Genomic DNA, 20059 nt, shown 5'->3' with positions numbered 1-20059 from the left:
GTGAACACAACACAAACCATCAGGAGAATTAGCTAGGACTTCTCTATAGATGTCAATATATAATAGAGATATTTGAAATGAGCTTTGTAATATGTTTCAATACATAGAATAACAGATCACATTCAATGCTAGTCTTGTCCCAAGCTCTAAGTGAGAGAACTTTAAGCTTAAGCTCTCATTACCTCTAATACCAGACATGTTAACATAGCTCTAAAGGGCAGAATGAAGTTACAACCACCTTGCCTTTTCCATTTAAAAATAAACTTCAAAAATACTATAATTATTTCACATGAGAACTCAAGTACACTTAAAAAAATATGCTGGACCCAGGACAGCAGGGATATTCTCCTTTAAGTAAATACAAGGGGTTGTCAGTGGTAACCCTTCTACAATCTGGGCATAAGATCAAGATTGTGATGCTAACATATTGACAAAATACATTACAGTACTATTAAAAATAAATTAAAAACCTCCCAATACTCTGCGTATCTCTCACAGTTTCGACTCAAAACCTACTGCTGACACAAAGTGAACTTGCTGGAGTATAAGAAGGAATTCTCAGGTGGCATGTAGAGGAAATGGCATTTTCCAGAGACATACTCTACTTGTAGAGGGCATGTACATTGCATTGGCTAGGCTAGCTCTTTCACTGCCAGACATGTGACCTTCAGCAAGGCATGGAGCCCTGATTTCCTCATCCAAAAAAATTGATATACTGATCTCTTTCCAGGGCTGTATGGAGGATTTAGCAAGACAGTTTATATAAAGCACCTAGTATGATTCCCAGTGAACTGCAGGTATGCAACAAATGTTAATTTCTTTCCCATCCTCTTCTCGGATTGTTAATACTATCAACACTACTGTGAAATGTTATTTTCAACACAGTAATAGAATATAGGAGATGGATCCATATAAAATGTATAGAAGAACTAGAAATAGAACATAGAAGATCAGTTTTTATTATCCTTTTCTTTTATCACAGTTGATTATATAAATGATCATTTCTTGAGACTGGCCTGGAAGAGACAAAATGGTTTGGTGGGAACAGAGCGGGAAGAAGACATTAGGAGTGAGAAGTTTCATTTCATACCATCCAGGTGGAGAGGCATGTCATATAGGCTAATGCTAAGCTGACGTGGTTTTTAAATGATTTTTTGAAACAGAGTGGCAAAAAAAGCTGAACACAAAATACTCCTCTAGCCTAGCCATCTCCTGCAACGAATACAAGTGGGAATTAAAGGAGGCCAAATCTGGGCAAGCATACTTAACAATATACGGATGTTTCTCTGGAAAGTTAATTTTAAAAAATCATAGATATCAAAGATATCAGATAAAAAGCTAAAAATAGAATGTTGTTTATCCCCTTACCTTCCTAATTAGGTTCAGAGAACTTATGACATTAGCCTCTGACACAAGGCAGAAAGCAGCTGTCAGAGGGCAATGGAAAGACACAGGGAACAGACGTAGGTCACCAAAAAATCATGACCAAATTACTTCCTGACTTTCAATGAGGATCTACTTTTCCATGACATTTGCCCTGAGAGGATGGCCTCATTTAGAGTGTCACCTTAGCTATGAGAATAACTTTCCATTCAAAGGAAAGTAAACAGGGGACCAGCCAGAAAGTTCCTGTTAAACTTTAATCTTGGTGTCTCGGACCAATTTCCTTTCAAGATTCCTTTGAACATTATTATCACCAAAAAAAAAAAAAATGTTTAAAGATAGGAAATTGGCATTACATAGAGTTGTGACTTAGTGGTTATTTTGTTTGAAGTTTGCCTCAAAGCAAATGCAATCTATTTTCCATTGAACAAATATAAGCTAGGCATTCAAATTATGATTAAATTTTTTCCCTAACGAATAATAATTAAAACCACACTGACAACCAAGATGTTTTCCAGCTACCTAAACAAATCACCTGGGTTTTTTTTTTTTAGTTCACCCAATATTTTAGTTTTGAGCTTTTCTTTTTAGTGTTCAATCACTAGCATCCAAGGCTCCACTTCCCACTTAATGCCATTTAAGAAGCAATAAGATCTAATCTTTCTCTTTCATCATGTAGCCATCCTATGTGATGGCAAAGATTTCTGAAAAGGAAATCCCTTTTTACAAAGTTAACACATCTCTTTTAGCACAGGGCTCCAAACTTCCTCAGATCTTTCTCAACCAGTATATGGTAAGTGCTCAATAAATGTTAGCTGCTATTATTATTATTATGTAACATTTACTCCCCACTTTGTAATAAAGCCAGAAAGAAAAAGTACACTAACCGTCCTGAGAAAACAGGCACCATGTAGTCACTTGGTAGATTTTCTTTCTCTTCTCCAGATAGAAGGCTGTGCTTGGCTCTCTTTGTTTTGGTACTCAACTTGGATGAATAATCGTCTAACAGCAGACTGGAATCTGTAAGTCTGAAACAAACTCCCTAGTATTATTAAAGACAGTAACAAAAAATGCATTTAAAATATTCAGAATACTGATGGAAGAAAGTTTTAACCTGGGAGAATTTTTACAGAATCTTAGATCTCTAAGGTTATAATTATCTTTATCTTTAGAACTAAAGTGGAGTTAGAAAGAGCTCTCATAATCCACTCTGTACAGACACAAAAGAAAATAGTGAGAGTAATTTTACAGCTGCAGTAATTTCATGGCTTTTTTCCCCTTAAAGTTTCAAGGGAAAAGAATGATGCTTTTATAATAGTTCCAAATACCTTTTGCTGTTAATGTAATGTTTAAAATTTAGGCAGTCTGCATAAATGGTTTTGATACACTGTGCATCCAAATCCTTTCCACGGATTGTTAAAAATGCATACTTTTCTGGACAGGGAGCCTAGGCAATTCTGATGCAGGGCCCTAGGTTCACACTTTGAGATCTTTAAGTACTGTAGGTAGACTCCTGCATTTGAAGGGACACTGGGCTCATCAAACAATAAAGTTAATATATTTTATGTGAACATATGGTGTCAAATGACTCAGAGATGAATAGGGGTGTGGTAAAGTTCTGTCTGCCTATGCACAGTGGTGCAAATGTGCACTTGGAGGTAGTGTTCTAATAAACCAAAAAATTTACTGGGGAGGTGGAAAATACGAGAGCAGAGATTGCAGAGAAAAAGGATTGATAGAACGAAAAGTATAGTCTTAATCTATATAGTTCTTGATTGAAATCAAACGCATTTTCATATGAACATATAAAATTTGGCATAAACTTCAGGAGTTCATGGCCTGCTTAAAGTCAATTCCTGGACTCAGGGTAAAAAGACCCTGATCCACATGGTAATGAAAGATTTAACAATAGGGGCCTGTTTAGGAACTTTCTGCACTATCCTTGTAATTTTTCTGTAAATGTGAAACTATTCTAAAGGAAAAAGTTAATACAGAAAAAATCTGCTGATCTAGAGAATATTTGAGGAGAAGGTGAATGGCAATGGTGTGGTGTAGGAAAAACCCAGCTGCCCAGCGGAAGCAGAAAACCTTCAAACCATCCAAATCTTGACCACTCCTAATCTCTGAAAATCATCTGGAAAAGAAAAATGGATTGCCAAAATCAAAAGGCTTCAAGGAAGTGCAGAGCGAGCAGTGGCTGCAAACCTGGAGGTGCAGGGTGGACGACTGCCTTAACCCTCTGCGAGGTCCCATGGACGTGACAAACCTCTTCCTGCCCCATTATCCACCCCCTCCCCCCAGGGGGAGATATCTAGCTCCTTTTCTATGATCAGCATTAAAACTAAAGGTTAGAACTTGAATTCAAGCTTGTGGCTTGGTTACCAGTTGGAAGCCAGAATGAAATTTGTTCCTGGCTGGCTGTTCAGGCAGCAGCAAAATGACAGCATTCTATACCCCAGCAGGTCACAAAGAACAGGCTGTGCTTCTACAGGTCCAAGTTTAAAGTGGTATTTTCCTTCACCCCTTTATTCCATTACTGTAAAAAATAAAATTAACTGTGGGGCTTAAAAGTTTCATTTTTTCCCCATTTCTATAACAGTTGGATTTTCTAATTTCTCTCTTTTTTTTATGTTTTTGCTCTTTTTTCTTTACTTTCATTCTACTTTCTACAGTCTTAGTCTCATAAGCTCATATTTTTCAACATTGATTTACATCAAAATAGGAAATATGATTTGTCATTCTTTTCATTGTGTTGTTCCTTTTTCTGTCATTTATCTTTTAAGACAAATTTTTAAAATGATGCATTTACTACCTAGAACATGCCAGAATGTGATTATTCCATTTTCACAGGTAAATCACAGCAGCTGATTTTTAACAGATTGACTGCCACACTAGAAAAAAATGTTTTTCCTTGGGGCCATGGTGTTTTATTACGAAAATAGAATAAAAACTTCGAAAACAAAATGATCCTTTCTAGTTTAATGAAAAATTTGTTATTTTTTATTGTTTTCTGTGCGTGAGTTATATGCAACTTGAAAAATAGTCCTTGCAGCTCCCAAGGTGAAGAGAGGTGTGAGTTACATATGCTTCACAAGGCCCTGGGCTCAAAACTAGTGTGAGTTAAATACAACTCACATGGCAGTTAGTGTGTTAATAGTTTAACTTTATGCTAAAGAATCATGGCACTTTCATTAGCTTCCATTTCATATTTCATCTGGAACAAAAAACTTCATAAAAAGCATTATGATGTTATGTGTTACATAGTATTATTTAGAAAAGACAAGACCTCCACCTTTGTTATGTTCTCTAGAGTTTCTTCTAGCTTTTGATTTCTAATAAAAAAGAGTGTGTGAAGGATTAGATGTTGAAATACTATGAAAACAGATGACTTAGTAATGCTGTCATTTATTGAAGCTAGCAAACAAAACTAAATCAGAGAAACATGAAGTTTTAAAGAAGTGACTATGTAATAAACGGTGTAATTATTTGAAGAAAACCCATCAATAGTCTATTTTGTCATGATCCATGAACACTGAAGGCCAACATCTTACTCTATCTAATTTTAAAGTTGAATAATGTTTTTAGAGAAGTTAAATAAAATATGTAGATTTTAAATTTCCTTTAACCTAAATCAAATAGCTAAATACGGGCTTACTAACCTCTTGGGCTTTTAGTTGTATCTCAATTTTAAAAATAATCCCCTAACAACTCAATTTCTGAGTAGATACCAAACTTGATATATATGGATATTTATAGGTTTTTTACCTATTAAAAGTACACATACTATTCTTTATGTACTAGCTTAAATCAGGAAACTTTCAGAATGTTGATTTATGAAGGCAATAGGTGAGAGTTGACTGTGTGCATACATGCATCCATGGATCTGTAACTGTGCCTAGGTACATCTTTTTGTACTCTGCTACTAATTTTGCTATGCCCTTGTTCATATGTCTACTGTTAACAGATTTTAAATAAATATCCTGGTGTATATGACATTATCACATCTATGGCCAGCAGAACCACAGAGAAGAGCTCTGGCCAAGGTACAGAAGGAACTGTCTGTAAATATTCCAGGAACCCAGAAATAGGCTCACACCTGCATCTAATCCAAATACTGAACAGAAAATATTATAACCCTCTGCTCATGCAACTTCACAATAATGGTGAACAGGAAAAGCAAGAACAAACCATTTATAGAATTCCAGAGCTAGAAGAGATCTCAGAGATATTTACACCAGGCCCCCGATTTTACTGATGCGGAGACTAAAGCTAAAGGGTCTTTGTAACTCACCCATGCTCACATGGTGAGTTGGTAGCTGAACTAGGACTAACACCCATTTCTCCTTGATTTTCTGGTTCTTGTTCTTTTCACTATACCAGTGTTTTCCAACTTTTGTGATTGAGTACTCTTGATAAAAAAATATTGGGGTCATGTCACCTATATATATTTGTTTATTTATAAGTTCTATCCATATATTGCTGTATAAATATTCTCACTATGAAACATTCAATAGAAAAAATGTAAAGACCAAATGCTATTTTTTAAAAAACATAGAAACATTAATATTTTTTCCTACACTCCTATGGCTTGCCTTTGTGGACTCCCCACTTCAGAGACCATAACATCATGTCACTCTGCCCATAAAGACTCTAATATCTATTCCTGAATTTATTCACATAAATTGAGGTTATGAAATCATCACAGTCCAGCTATAAATTAAGCATGAAAAACTCATTAAAGTTTACATAAAGTAAAATGCTGGTCCCTCAAAGTTATGTTTATAATCACCATATAATATTAGGAACTGTTCCAAGTTCCCTATGATTAATAAATTTATTCATACTTAAGATGAGATCTACTTAATGGCTATATTATTTTCTGAAAATACTCAGAGCCTATTAGCATGTTTCAGAGAAATGATGCACGGTGGGCACTGCCTTTGCTGACTGTGCTCCCAAAGTCAGTGTTGCCCATTTCTCCGTGCTCAAAGTTACACTGCACAATCAGTTTCTCTGTCTTTCCCCCTGCCTGTGACTACTCAAGGAAAGAGATGGTCTCAGTCATCTTTGTATCCTCAGCATTGCATCTGGTGCCTGACACCGCTCGATAAGTGTTTATTGAATGAAGTGAAATCAAGATTTATTTTTATATAATCATATACTAGCTCAGTAATTCTCAACCCTGGTTTCACATCAGAATCAATGGAGAAGCTAGAAAAAATGACTGCTACAGAGGCAGGATTTCTAGCATGGTGGAATGAATAGTTCATCAGTTCCTCTCCCCAAAATGCAATGGTAAAACAGGACACATTGTCAGAAACAACCAAACCAAGGCTCTGAAAATCAATCAAAGCCATACGCTACACTGAAAAGTGGTATTTATTAAAAACAATACAAAACAAAAAACCTACTGAACTTCACATATAAGCAGTGAGAGTCTGTGTGGCGTTCCTGGCTAGGATTCTCCTAACTCCCACTTCAGTCCATATGGTAGTTCTACCAAGGTGGGAAAATGCCTGAGAAGGAGAGTTCACTGCTAGAGGGGGCTGATTTGATTCAGACCAGAGCATAAAACCCCACATCCAGCACATCCCCACGTCCACTGTGAGTTACAGTAGCAATCTAGGTGACAAACAAACAAGGGAAGACCAGCAGCTCAGCTAATCTAAGGTTGCAATCGTGGTTGGGGCAAGCAGCAGATTGGCAGATCAGCCAGAAATTTACCAGGAAGATCTGGAAAATAAGATAGTCATAGGGGGCCTATGTAAGCTCTCCATAATATCTGTGTAGGAAAAACTGGAGAAGACCAAGTTGTCCACACATCACTGGCTTATTGTAAGCCTGTTCACAAGTGCAGGGGAGAGGCAAGAAAGCCTAGAGTTAAGCAAAGCCAGGACTTACTTAAAACCACCTGCACTTTAACTGTGTTCCCAACTTAGACACAGATCTATCGCCAGAGGGTGGAAGCTTTACTGCCTTGAGAATTTTGGGCACAATATCTGACCATTCATTGACTGGCCTGTTATCTACGCAAACACAGTGTGATCCCTAGCAATTCAGGCTTAAAAATGAAAACAGGAAATTTAAAAAACAAACAAAACTGAACAGAGACACCAGCAGCCACACAGTGCAGGATAAAGAGATTCTATCAACGTGTCCAGGCAAGATATCAAACAAAACCAAAATACAGCAACAAAACACTTAGGGGGAAATTCAGAATCCAGAATTGCAACAATATATTACCTGACATGTCCATTTTTAACAACAAAAACAAACAAAAATTATGAGACATGCCAAGAAATAGGAAAGTGTGATTCACACCAACAGAAAAGAGCAGGGAACAAAAATTGCCTCTGGGTGGTCCTTGATGTTGGATTTAGCAAAGACTTAAAAGCAGCAATTATAAATATGTTCAAAGACTAAGGAAACCATGTTTAAAGAGTTAAAGGAATGTATTATAACAGTGACCCAATAAATAGAGAATGTCAACAAAGAGATAGAAATCATAAAATAGAATCAAATGGACATGCTGGAGCTGAAAAGCACATTGAGTTAAGTGAAAATTTCTTAGAGGGACTCAATAGCAAATTTTAGATAGAGGAAGAAAGAATCAGTGAACCTGAAAATAGAAATTATCCAATCTAAAAAACAGACAGAGAAAAGAATGAAGAAAATTTAAAAGATCCTGAGAGACGTGTGGGACAATGTCAAACATACCAATATATGAGTAATGGCAATGCCAGAAAGTGAGGCAAAAAGGGGCAGGAAAATATATTTGAAGAAACAATAAACTGAAACCACCCAAATTTGATGAAAAATATTAATCTATGAATCCAAGATGTTCAACAAATCCAAGTAGAATAACACACAAAGAGATACATACACATACCTAGAAATAGAAACCCTAAAAGCAGCAAGAGTAAAATGATTCATCACCTACAAGGGAACAATAATATTATTAATGGCTGACTTCTCACCAGGAAAAATACATTCCATGAGGCACTGACATGATGTATTTAAGTGCTAAAAAATGTCAATCAAGAATTCTATATCCAACAAACTATCCTTCAAAACTAAATGTAAAGATATGCCCAGACAGAAAAAGACTGAGAGAATTCATTGCTAGCAGACATGCCTTACAAGAAATGTTAAGGGAAATCTTTTAGGCTTAAAGGAAATGACACTAGACAGTATTTTGAACCCATGTAAAAAAATGAAGAACACCAGAAAGTAAATAATTGGGTAAATACAAAGGACAGTGCGTGTATACACACACACACACACACACACACACACACACACACACAGACATATATTTCTATTCTCTTAAACTCTTTAAAATAAATAAGATTGCATAAAATACTTATCACATTGCATTGTCAGGTTTTTAATGTACATAGTTGTAATATATCTGACAATAGTACAAAGGAAGAGGCAAGGAAATGAAGCTATATTAGAGCAAAGTTTCTATATTTTACTGGTATTGTTAGTTTAAATCTGAAGTAGATAGTGATAAGTTAATAAGTGTACTATAATTCCTAAATCAATCCCTAAAATAACACTCAAAGAATATAGTCAAGAAACAAAAGAATTAAAATGGTACACTAAAAAATCTATTTAATGCAAAACAGGGCAGTAAACGAGGAACAAAAGAACAAAATAAATATGAGATATACTAAAAAAAAGACAACAAAAGTGTCAGACATAAATCCAACCATATCAGTAATTTTATTCAATGTGAATGGAATAAAAACTCCAAGAAACAGGCAGAGGTTGTCATACTGGATGGGAAAAAAAAAAAAAAAGATCAAATTAATTCAATTATATGCTGCCCCCAGAGGCACACTCTAAAGACATACATGTTAAAGTAAAAGAATGAAAAAGCTATAACATGCACATAGTAACCTTAAGGAGCTGGAGTAGCTATCTTAATATAAAATAAAATACACATCAAATAAAAACATCATTAGAGACAAAGAAGGACATTTCATAATGATAAAAGGGTAGATTCCTAAAAAAACCATAAAAATTATAAATAAATATGTACCTAACAACAGAGCCCAACATACATGAAGCAAAAATGACTGAATTGAAACAGTAAATAGAAAATTGAAAAATAATAGTTGGAGACTTCAATACTACACTCTCAATAATTAATAGAGAAACTAGACAAAAATCAGCAAGAATATAGGAGACTTAAATAACACTATCAATCAACTTGAGCTAACTGACCTTTCTAGAATACTTCACCCAATCACAACAGAGTACTTGTTCTTGTCAACATTCTCAAGGAGAATTCATATGCTAGTCCACAAAAAAAATCTTAATCAATTTAAAATGATTGGAATAATAGAAAGTATATTCCTTAACAATGGAAGAATTAAACAATAATCAATAACAGAAAGAAATTTAGAAAATCCACAAATATCAGGAAATGAACAGCATACTTCTAAATAACCTATTAGTCAAAGAAGAAATCACAAGGGAAATCAGAAAATATTTTGAACTACCTAAAAACAAAACCACAACATATGAAAATTTATGGGACACAGGCTAAAGCAGTCCTTAGAGGGAAGTTTACAGCTTTAAGTGTCTATATTAGAAGAGAAGAAAGGTCTCAAACTCAAACTTCCACCAGAAAAAGCTAGAAAAAGATTAAATACAAAACAAGCAGAAGGGAGATATAATAAAGATTAGAGTAGAATTCAATGAAATATAAAACAGAACTATAAATAGATAAATCAATTAAACAAATGTTGGTTCATTGAAAAGATCAAGAAAATTAGCAAGGCTTTCACTAGATTGACCATGAAATATAGAAGGCACAATTATTAAAGTCAAGAATGAAAGAAGAGACATCACTAACAATCTTACAGAAATTAAGAGGCTCTCAAGAAAATAGTATAGATGCCTTTATGACAACAAATTAGACAACTTAGATAAAATGGAAAAATTCCTACAGACTCAAATTACCAAAACTAACTCAAGAAGAAATAACAAGTATGAATAGACCAATAACAAGTAAAGAACTTGAATGAATTAGTAATTTAAAATTTTCCCACAATGAAAAGTCCATGCCCAAAAGGCATCATTGATGAATTTTGTCAAATATTTAAAGAAGAAACAACACCAATCATTTCCAATTTTTTTCAAAAATAGAGAAGGGAACACTTTCCAACTCATACTATAAAGTCAGTATTACCTGATATCAAAGCCAAACAAAAACATTACAATAAAAGAAAACTATAGACCAATATCCCTTATGAACATAGATGCAAAAATCCTTCACAGTATGTTAACAAATGGAATCCAGCAACACATAAAATAAATAAAACCAAGGAAAGATTATCCCAGGAATGCAAGGTTGATTTAACATTTGAAGATCAATTAGTGTAATATACCATATTAATAGGCTAAAGAACAAAAACTACATTATCATCTGAATAGGTGCAGAAAAACATTTGACAAAATTTAGCATTCATTCATATTAAAAACTCTCAATAAAATGGAAATAGAAGGAAACTTCCTCAACCTGATAAAGGCCATCTATAAAAAATCTACAACTAATATCCCACTTAATGGTAAAAAACAGAATGCTTTCCTCCTAAGATCGAAACAAGGCAATGATATCTGCTGTTGCCACTTCTATTCAACATTGCATTTGAGGTTCCAGTCAGGGCAATTAGTTAAAAAAATAATTGAAAAGAAGTAAGTCTACCCTTCATTACAGATGATATAATCCTATATGTAGAAAATCCTAAGGAATACACATACACAAAATGCTAGCACTAATAAATGAGTTCAGCAAGGCCATACGATGCAAAATCCAAACTCAAAAATCAATTAACTTCTAAATATTAGCAATCAATAATCCAAAAATAAAATTAATACAACTCCATTCACAATAGCATCAAAAATAATAAAACATTTAGGAATAACTTTAACAAAGAAGTGTACACTGAAAATTACAAAACATTATTATGATACAGGAAAGAAGATCTTAAAGAAACATCCCTTGTTCACAGATTGGAAGAGTCAATATTTTTAAGATGGCACATTTTTCAAAATTTATTGATAGATTAAACATGATCCTTATCAAAATCCCAGCAGTTTTTTCTTTGTAGAAACTGACAAAGTGATTCTAAAATTTATATGGAAATATGAAGGAACTACATAGGCAAAAAAAAAAAATTTGTAAAAGAACTAAGTTTGAGGACTTACATTCACCAATTTCAAAACTTTTTATAAAGCAACAGTAACAGTGTGATAATGGCATAGGACAAGCATACAGGTTAATGGAACAGAATTAAGACTCCAGAAATAAGCCCTTAGTTACATTTATGGTCAATTGATTTTTGATAAAGGTGTCAAAGAATTTAACGGGGAAAAGGATAATCTTTTCAACAAATGGTGCTGGGGCAATTGTACTGTATATTCATGCATGAAAGGGTGAATTTAGAACTTTATTCAACATCATGCACAAAAAATAATTCCAAATGGATTACAGTTCTAAATATAAGAGCTAAAATGATAAAACTCTTACAAGGAAAAATAACAGAAACTCTCTAAGATGTTGACTCAAAAAGCTCTTAGATATAACACCAAAAGCATGATTTGAAAACAAAAAAACTGACAAATTTTATCAAAAGTAAAAAGTTCTGGTCTTTGAAAGACACTGTGAAGAGAATGAAAAGGAAAGGCACAGAATGAGAGAAAATATTTGCAAATATATCTGATGAAGGACCTGTGTCCAAATTATTTAAATAACTGTGACAATTCAATATTCATAAGAAAAAAATCCAATTACAAAATGAGGCCGGGCACAGTGGCTCACACCTATAATCCTAGCACTTTAGGAAGCTGAGGTGGGAGGATTGCTTGACCAGCCTGGGCAGCACAGCAAGACCCCATCTCTACAGAAAATAGAAAAATTAGCCGGGTGTGGGGGCACACACCTGTACTCCCAACTACTTGGGAGGCTGAGGCAGGAAGATCCCTAGAGCCCAGGAGTTTGAGGGTGTGGTGAGCTAGCCCAGGCAACCAAGCAAGACCCTGTCTCCAAAAAAAATAGGTATTTCATGAAAGAAAATATACAAATGGCTAATAAGCACATAAAAATATGGTCAGCATCATTAGTCATTAAATGAATGCAAATCAAAACCACAACAAGACTCCATTACATACCCACCCACTATAATGGCCATAATAAGAAAGACAGAAAATGATAAATGTTGGCAAGGATGTGGATAAACTAGAATCCTTACACATTGCTGTGAGAATGTAAAATGGTATAGCCACTCTGGAAAACAGCTGAGAATAGTTTCTTTTTTTTTGAGACAGAGTCTCACTTTGTTGCCCAGGCTAGAGTGAGTGCCGTGGCGTCAGCCTAGCTCACAGCAACCTCAAACTCCTGGGCTTAAGCGATCCTACTGCCTCAGCCTCCCGAGTAGCTGGGACTACAGGCATGCGCCACCATGCCTGGCTAATTTTTTTTCTATATATATTTTTAGTTGTCGAGATAATTTTTATTTCTATTTTTAGTAGAGACGGGGTCTCGCTCAGGCTGGTCTCGAACTCCTGACCTCGAGCGATCCACCCGCCTCAGCCTCCCAGAGGGCTAGGATTATAGGCGTGAGCCACGGCGCCCAGCCTGAGAAGAGTTTCTTATAAAGTTAAACATAAACTTGGCATACAACCCAGCTGATATTTTAGAAAGTACAGGAGAAAGTTGATTTCAAACATTACGGAACAATCACCTTTCAGACTGTGTTATATGTTATAGTACCACTGAACTCTTCACAGGTTTATTTCTTAACTTTCTGTAGCAATTTTATTTATTCAACAAAAAACTTACTGAGCATCCACCACGTGCAAAATACTGTGCTTGACACCAGGGTGGGAGTAGGATATGAAAATAAATTTAAAACTCTTGTTTTCTGAGAGCTTTACAGTCTAGTAAGGAAGTAAATCTATCATGTCAGTCAAGGAAGAAAGGATGGGAGAATGCAAGGAGGGCAGACAGATAAGCTGAAAGACCAGCGCAAACAAATTTTGAATTCACAGGCATGAGAGGGAATTTCTATCTGGGGTTATTAGGGAATCCTTTGTGGAAGAAGTGGACATTGAAAGATGGGTAGGATATCCCAGGATCGCAGACAGGTATGTGCTAAGGCTTGAAAATAAAATCTCTGTTTTTATTGCTGTCTTGTCTACGTATTGTCATTAGACTTTACTAAATGGTCACAAAAGAGCTGAATGCATTTTTATTATTCTAATTATGCTTTCTTAAAACTGCACCTTTATGAAGATTTACAATCTAGTACTGTTACATATACACGACATGCTCAGCTGTTTATCAGAAGAGAGAAAGAGGCCACGGTTTTAAAGAACTTTGAGTCAGCTTCTTCTTGGCTGTCTTGGCTCCTGTTAGCCACTCCTCAGGGCTTCTGGTATCTGACGTTCCATCTCTTTCATCTTCAGGACCCTGTGGAGAGTCACTTGGAGTTTGTGTTCTCTTTTCTCCTTTCGACTTTTCTATTGGCCATCATTCCTCCTCCTTGAAAAATGATACTTTTCTTTGGACTTTTGTTAAAAGGTTGTTTTGGATCTAGAGCAGCTTCCTTGTGTGCTCCTCCTTTGATATGGGCATCCTGTTGGCCTCAACACTTTCTACTGACTTTTCAATTCTTCTGTTTCCCGGTCTTGACACTTATGGAAGTTTCAGGAGAACATCAAAGTTAGTGGACAAGTAGGAGGCTGAAATGAATCCCTTTGTTGCTAATAAATTTTGCAGAAAAAGTTTCTTGTTAGATACAAACATGAATTCAGTTACATCACCCTTGAAATTTACTGATATGTAGTAATAATAAATAACTATCCCTTGGCTTTTCTTTTCTTTTTTTTTTTCCGCATTATTTATCTTACACGTATCTCTTTTTTTCCTCTCCATTTCATTCTCTTGGCCAAAGAAATATTTCATTTTGAGATTTCTAAAAACTACTTGACTAGGAATATAACCACAATTTTTCCCATCTATTTATTGCTTTATTTTTCCATGGTTTAAATTTCCACTGACAAGTAACATTTTGCTCTTCTTTTCAGAAACTTTCCACAGCTGATGTATAGCCATGATCTAAATGCAAATACCATGGGGGCCTGAACCACTTGTCAACATGAATGTAGAGCAGTCATGTGTTCTAGAAATGGATAGGTAAGATGCTGAGAGAGTGGTCCTTATCTATATTCATCTTTCAGCTTTTATGCATTTCTGACTATTTCAGAAATTAATTCTTTGTGGATTGAATTGTCCAGGGTTTGTAAAAATTAGTCTTATTAACTTATTTACAAAGCAGCCCAGACATCCACATCCTACCCTACTTTAGGATGGTCACTGGGGTTGACTAGACATTGCATGAAAGTTACTGTACTCATTTGAGGTGTTCTTACTTTCTCATTTCATCTAGAAAGACTGCTGTAGAAAAGCTCAAGCCTATTACAATGGCTCCCTTGGGCTTCTAAAATCTAGAGATCTTCATGGGGAAGCTCAGTTACACCCCACTGCCTGGCCAGCAGGAAGGTGCTGACTTTGTGGAGGCCAAGGCCCTATAGGGACAGAGCTAACATTTCACCTGTGAGCCCAGGGAGGTAACAGCTTTGCCGTTCCTCCACCTTTGGCTGACTCATTATACTCCCACTCTATAAGAGGACATGCCTTCCTTCTTACAGCATGATTCACCTGCCTAGAGAAGATTAATGCCATTCTGGAAGTATCTCATGTCATCTAAACTTGATTTAATCTGCAGAAGAGCCTGACAAATAATGTTTTCAATGTAAAATCAAGCACAGCAGAGAAAGAATGAATCACATCTTTCTGGGCCTCATTCTACTGTATCTGTGAAAGGAGGGGCTTAAATTAGATGAACTGTTGGTCCCTTCTTGCCTTAATATTCCACAGTTCTGTGAACTTGGTATTACCAGGAGAGAGACTCCTAGCTCTCTCTCCACAAACAAGCCCTGTGTTTATAGTTGAGAGAGTGGGAGCGACTGGTACCTGGTGAGGACACTCTCCTTGGATTTAGGGTTGGTCTTTGGAATTCAGAACATAACTCAATGGCCTTTTATAATATTTCTGCTTTCATTAGATTTTCCTCTGACTTCCTACCATACAGGAAGTAACACAACTCATCATTCTCTTAGTACTTAAATACTGGAAGACAAACCCCAGAATATTTTATTGATTTTTGTTACCCAGGAACTATGGTGCTTTTTCCATATATATAATAATTAAAATGTATTTAGAGAAGAGGCAATAAGACCGTTTCCAGAGGAAAAAAGGTAAGAATACAAAGTCTTGATACATCAGCAGTTTGCTAAGCAAACTTCATTTCCCATAACAGTCTATCAGCTCAATATTTTTTTGTAATTCAGATTCAGCCATTTCAATCTATAGATGGACTTGAATCTCCATACAACTATGGTTATTTCAAGATGTTTTTCTTACTAAATATCAGAAAAACACTAACAACAGAATAAGGTATTTCTTATATATGACATGAAATCTTGGGGAATGGAGAATAAGTAAATGGTTCTACCATCATCATACCACCTTAAGGGAGTCTCAGAAGATTCATTGCATACAAAAAAATCTACACAGACCTTTTTGCAGCTTCAAAACTCCATGGCCAAGGTGCTGAGGAGTTCGGTAAGAAGTCTGATGGAATTAAGAATTCAGCGATAACTAATTGATCCAAAAATCTGGCCATTCCTCTTTTCCGGCTGGAACCATGGAGGGTGTCGAAGAGAAGAAAAAGAAGGTTCCTGCTGTGCCAGAAACCCTTAAGAAAAAGCGAAGAAATTTCGCAGAGCTGAAGATCAAACGCCTGAGAAAGAAGTTTGCCCAAAAGATGCTTCGAAAGGCAAGGAGGAAGCTTATCTATGAAAAAGCTAAGCATTATCACAAGGAATACAGGCAGATGTACAGAACTGAGATTCGAATGGCTAGGATGGCGAGAAAAGCGGGCAACTTTTATGTACCTGCAGAACCCAAATTGGCGTTCGTCATCAGGATCCGAGGTATCAATGGTGTGAGCCCAAAGGTCCGAAAGGTGTTGCAGCTTCTTCACCTTCGTCAGATCTTCAATGGAACCTTTGTTAAGCTCAACAAGGCTTCAATTAACATTCTGAGGATTGTAAAACCATATATTGCATGGGGGTACCCAAACCTGAAGTCAGTAAATGAACTAATCTACAAGCGTGGTTATGGCAAAATCAATAAGAAACAAATTGCGTTGACAGATAACGCTTTGATTGCTCGATCTCTTGGTAAATACGGCATCATCTGCATGGAAGATCTGATTCATGAGATCTATACTGTTGGGAAACGCTTCAAAGAAGCAAATAATTTCCTGTGGCCTTTCAAGTTATCATCTCCACGGGGTGGAATGAAGAAAAAGACAACCCATTTTGTAGAAGGTGGAGATGCTGGCAACAGGGAAGACCAGATCAACAGGCTTATTAGAAGAATGAACTAAGGTATCTACCATGATTATTTTTGTAATCTGGTCAGTTAATAAACAGTGATTGCTTTCAAATTGAAAAAAAAAAAACAAAAATCTGGCCACTGCTCACCACATCCGCCCTTACAGCACATCTGGCCCTGGCTGGACTGCAGCATTAGCCTCCTAAGCAGTGGGCTCGCTTCTGCTTTTGCTTCATAGTCTACTCTCCACACAACAGCCACAGTGATCCTGTTACGACTTAAGTAAGATCATGTCACCCCTCTGCTCAAAAACATCATGGCTCCCCTCTTTACCTCAGAATAAAGACTCCCTTCAATGGCCCACAAGCCCTCTGTGTTCAGCCCTTCCCCATCCATCACGTTCTGCCATCTTCCCACCAAGGCTTTCTGTCACTCCCTCGTTCCCTCACACTGGCCTCAATGCCGTTCTTTGCTGTAAAGCCTTGCAGCAGCTGTTCCTGATGCCTGATGTCCCTTTCTCTCAGATAACTTCATGGCTAACTCCTTCAGCTATTTCCTGTCTTTGCTCAGATATCACCTTCTCAATGAGGCCTGACAGCCCTCTTGAAAATTCCAACCTGCACCCCTGCCCCACCTACTGGATCTCTCTTACCCTACTCTGTGTTTTATTGCTTCCATAACATTTATTACCTTCTGGCATAATATATAATATTACTTAATACAATTCAATGTACTGTGATATTGTGAATTATCGTTTAGTACATTATCCCAACCACCTAGAGCAGTGCTCAGCACCCAGGAAGAACTTAGTAAATACTTACTTAATGAATAATACCACCTAAACCTCTCTGAGTGTCCCTCATGTGCCAGCTACTACACTAAATATCCTACATGATTATCTCTTAGGCCTCACAACGTGAAGGACAATCATTTCCCTCATTTTACAGAAACGGATATGTAAAAAGCCAACATAATCCCAAGCCAACAGCTGAGGTCAGGACACAAAAATGTCCACAAGGCAGTAGATTTCTTTACTTCTTTGGTAACAGCTTTTAACAGTACATTGGAGTGGGAGATGGAACAAGCTTTCAGGTTCACCTCCCACCCCAGTCCCTGCTGTTTTTAGTGGTCTTTATTTTTAGCATTGGTATCCTCTGTCTGAATTAGAACTGGTTTGAATGTTAGTATGGTCTTCATAAAGTCTAGCAGTTTCAAAAGAAGATATTATCTGGGCAATATGTGGGGGGAATTGATAATGTGACACAGGTGTAGGTGAGAAGCATGATTTAAAGTTAGGGTGCCCTGGGAGAGAGTCTTTCGAGCCTCAGTGTCATCCCCAAACTGGTGTCTCTTAGGGTCCTTTAGAAGTCTCTATGTTTGATTCTAAACAGCAGGTTAAAGTGTCTGTTCGGTCCCAGCCTTGACATTCAGGATCATTCCTCAGATTTTCTTTCTTAGAATTTGGGCCCTTCTGTCTGTTGCTCCCTGCCCTAATTCTTGGTTATTTTGGTGCTCAATAGTTTCTCTATGAGAAGAGTAAATAAAAGGGAGCATAATGCAAAACTATGTATTGATGCTTCAAGAAAAATCTGGTAGCAGTGTGGTCAAGGGGAGATGCTGACTTTAATTGGTATCAGCACCTGCAGGAAGGGAGAGACTTGGGTAGGATGGGGCCTCAAATCACTACTCTGCCACTTCTTAGCATGATGAAGAAAGTCCATTTAATCTCCTTGGTCTCCAGTTTTCTCACTTGTAAAATGAGGATAATACTTCTACTGTTCAAGGTTGTTGTAAAGACTAATAGTATAGAGGATGTGATGTTGAACTGCATCATATGGGCTGAATTTTAATTTGTTTAGAATAAGACAATTACATGTCTACCATTACCATAGCGGGTTGAGAGTCAACTCTAAATCCTCCTGTCATCCAAAAAATCTACTGTGTTATTCTCTGGTTTTTGAAAGTTATTCATTCCTACTTATCGAGTATAACAGAGTATTCCTTTTATAATTTCCATCTTAATGTGTGATACACCTTACTCAAAAGAATGGAAGGTACCCCTGCTTTCCATAATACCACATTTTCTGTAAACATTTGCCTTATTTCATCCCAAGTCCTTATAATATTGGCATTAGGAAAGAGGTCCTCAGGTCACATGCTGGACTGTCTGGTCTTTATTTGTAGACTTTCTAGAGCAGTGCTTCTGACCTCCATTGAGTCACAGAGTTCTCTGAGAATCTGATGAAAGCTACAGTATTTCTTTCCAGAAAAATTCTCATCTGTGCACAATTTTTCACATAATTTTAGATTGTACAAAACTCTACTGAAACCCACTTGTGTACAGAAGTTAAGAACCCTGGCTTCAAGTTCACAAAGCAGTCATGAGTACCATTTCTCCTTTAATCCTTGATAATATTCATTGACTATTAACATAAGGCAATAATGTTGTCATTCTGACAGTTTTTGTTTTCCTGTATTATTTTCTTTAGCTTTTTTCTTCACTGTGAGCAAGAGTAAAGGCATTTAGAATATGCCTTCCAGAATTTATTTTACAACCCATGGCTCAGAATACAATTGGTAACTGATCTGTGCTACAGCCACATTGACACTGAAGGAGCCATTGTTGCTAAGACTCACTAAGGTCAGCCAAGCCCTGAGCACATACAAATCTCCATAGTTTCCACTGAACACTGAACAGCTAACTACAAAGCAGCGGCTAAAATTAGACCAAGCCTAGTGCTTACATACACTCCACAAGGCTTCTAATCTTGGGGGTTTTAATCAACAATACTGTTCTCAATCCAAAGAGAGTTATTTCATTTAGCAGGGAAAAGTTGTTTCATTCTGAACAAGCTGAAGCACAACCTAAAGGAATTATGAAGACTTTGAAGTGTTCAAAAATATTATCTGCACCTGTTAGTTCTAGGTCTAAAAAAAGAAAGACTAAAATACCTCCAGGATTGGGTTGGCTTTCTTTGTCTTTCACACTGCATTATACAAGGGAAAAAATATTGGCATTTTCTTCCCCCTCTTGTTTCTGGGTCAACATGTTTTTACCAAAAAGTTTGAATTGTTCAAACATGGCAAGCCATTAATAAATACCTACTTACATGAACATGCACAGTAGGAAGAAACAAGATATGAGGTTGAATATGGAAAAATAATTACAATTCCATTCCCTATAGAAAGTTTACCATC

The 20059-nt window shown here is 36.4% G+C and overlaps 2 protein-coding genes across 3 annotated transcripts in view; one reads left to right on the top strand and one right to left on the bottom strand.

The window, feature by feature from the left end:
* The window catches only part of MYOM1 (myomesin 1), a 147731-nt gene that overhangs the window by 104942 nt on the left and 22730 nt on the right, over positions 1–20059 (bottom strand). For both annotated transcript variants that reach the window (XM_045527395.1, XM_045527396.1), the window contains exon 5: positions 2271–2411. In XM_045527395.1, the coding sequence (XP_045383351.1) occupies positions 2271–2411 (141 nt within the window). The remainder of the gene's footprint in view (positions 1–2270; positions 2412–20059) is intronic.
* On the top strand, positions 16151–16973 carry LOC123621568 (60S ribosomal protein L7-like). Its single transcript, XM_045527398.1, has one exon. It carries the CDS (start codon positions 16167–16169, stop codon positions 16911–16913), a length of 747 nt encoding a protein of 248 aa, XP_045383354.1. The 5' UTR covers positions 16151–16166; the 3' UTR covers positions 16914–16973.

The sequence above is a fragment of the Lemur catta genome, chromosome 16 (genome assembly GCF_020740605.2).
Source record: "Lemur catta isolate mLemCat1 chromosome 16, mLemCat1.pri, whole genome shotgun sequence".
Taxonomy (NCBI): domain Eukaryota; kingdom Metazoa; phylum Chordata; class Mammalia; order Primates; family Lemuridae; genus Lemur; species Lemur catta.
The sequence above is the reverse complement of the archived record's forward strand: the minus strand, read 5'-3'. Positions and strand labels throughout refer to the sequence as shown.

Coding starts and splice junctions, on each gene's coding strand:
- LOC123621568 (XM_045527398.1), top strand. CDS start 16,167: ATGGAGGGTGTCGAAGAGAAGAAAAAGAAGGTTCCTGCTGTGCCAGAA.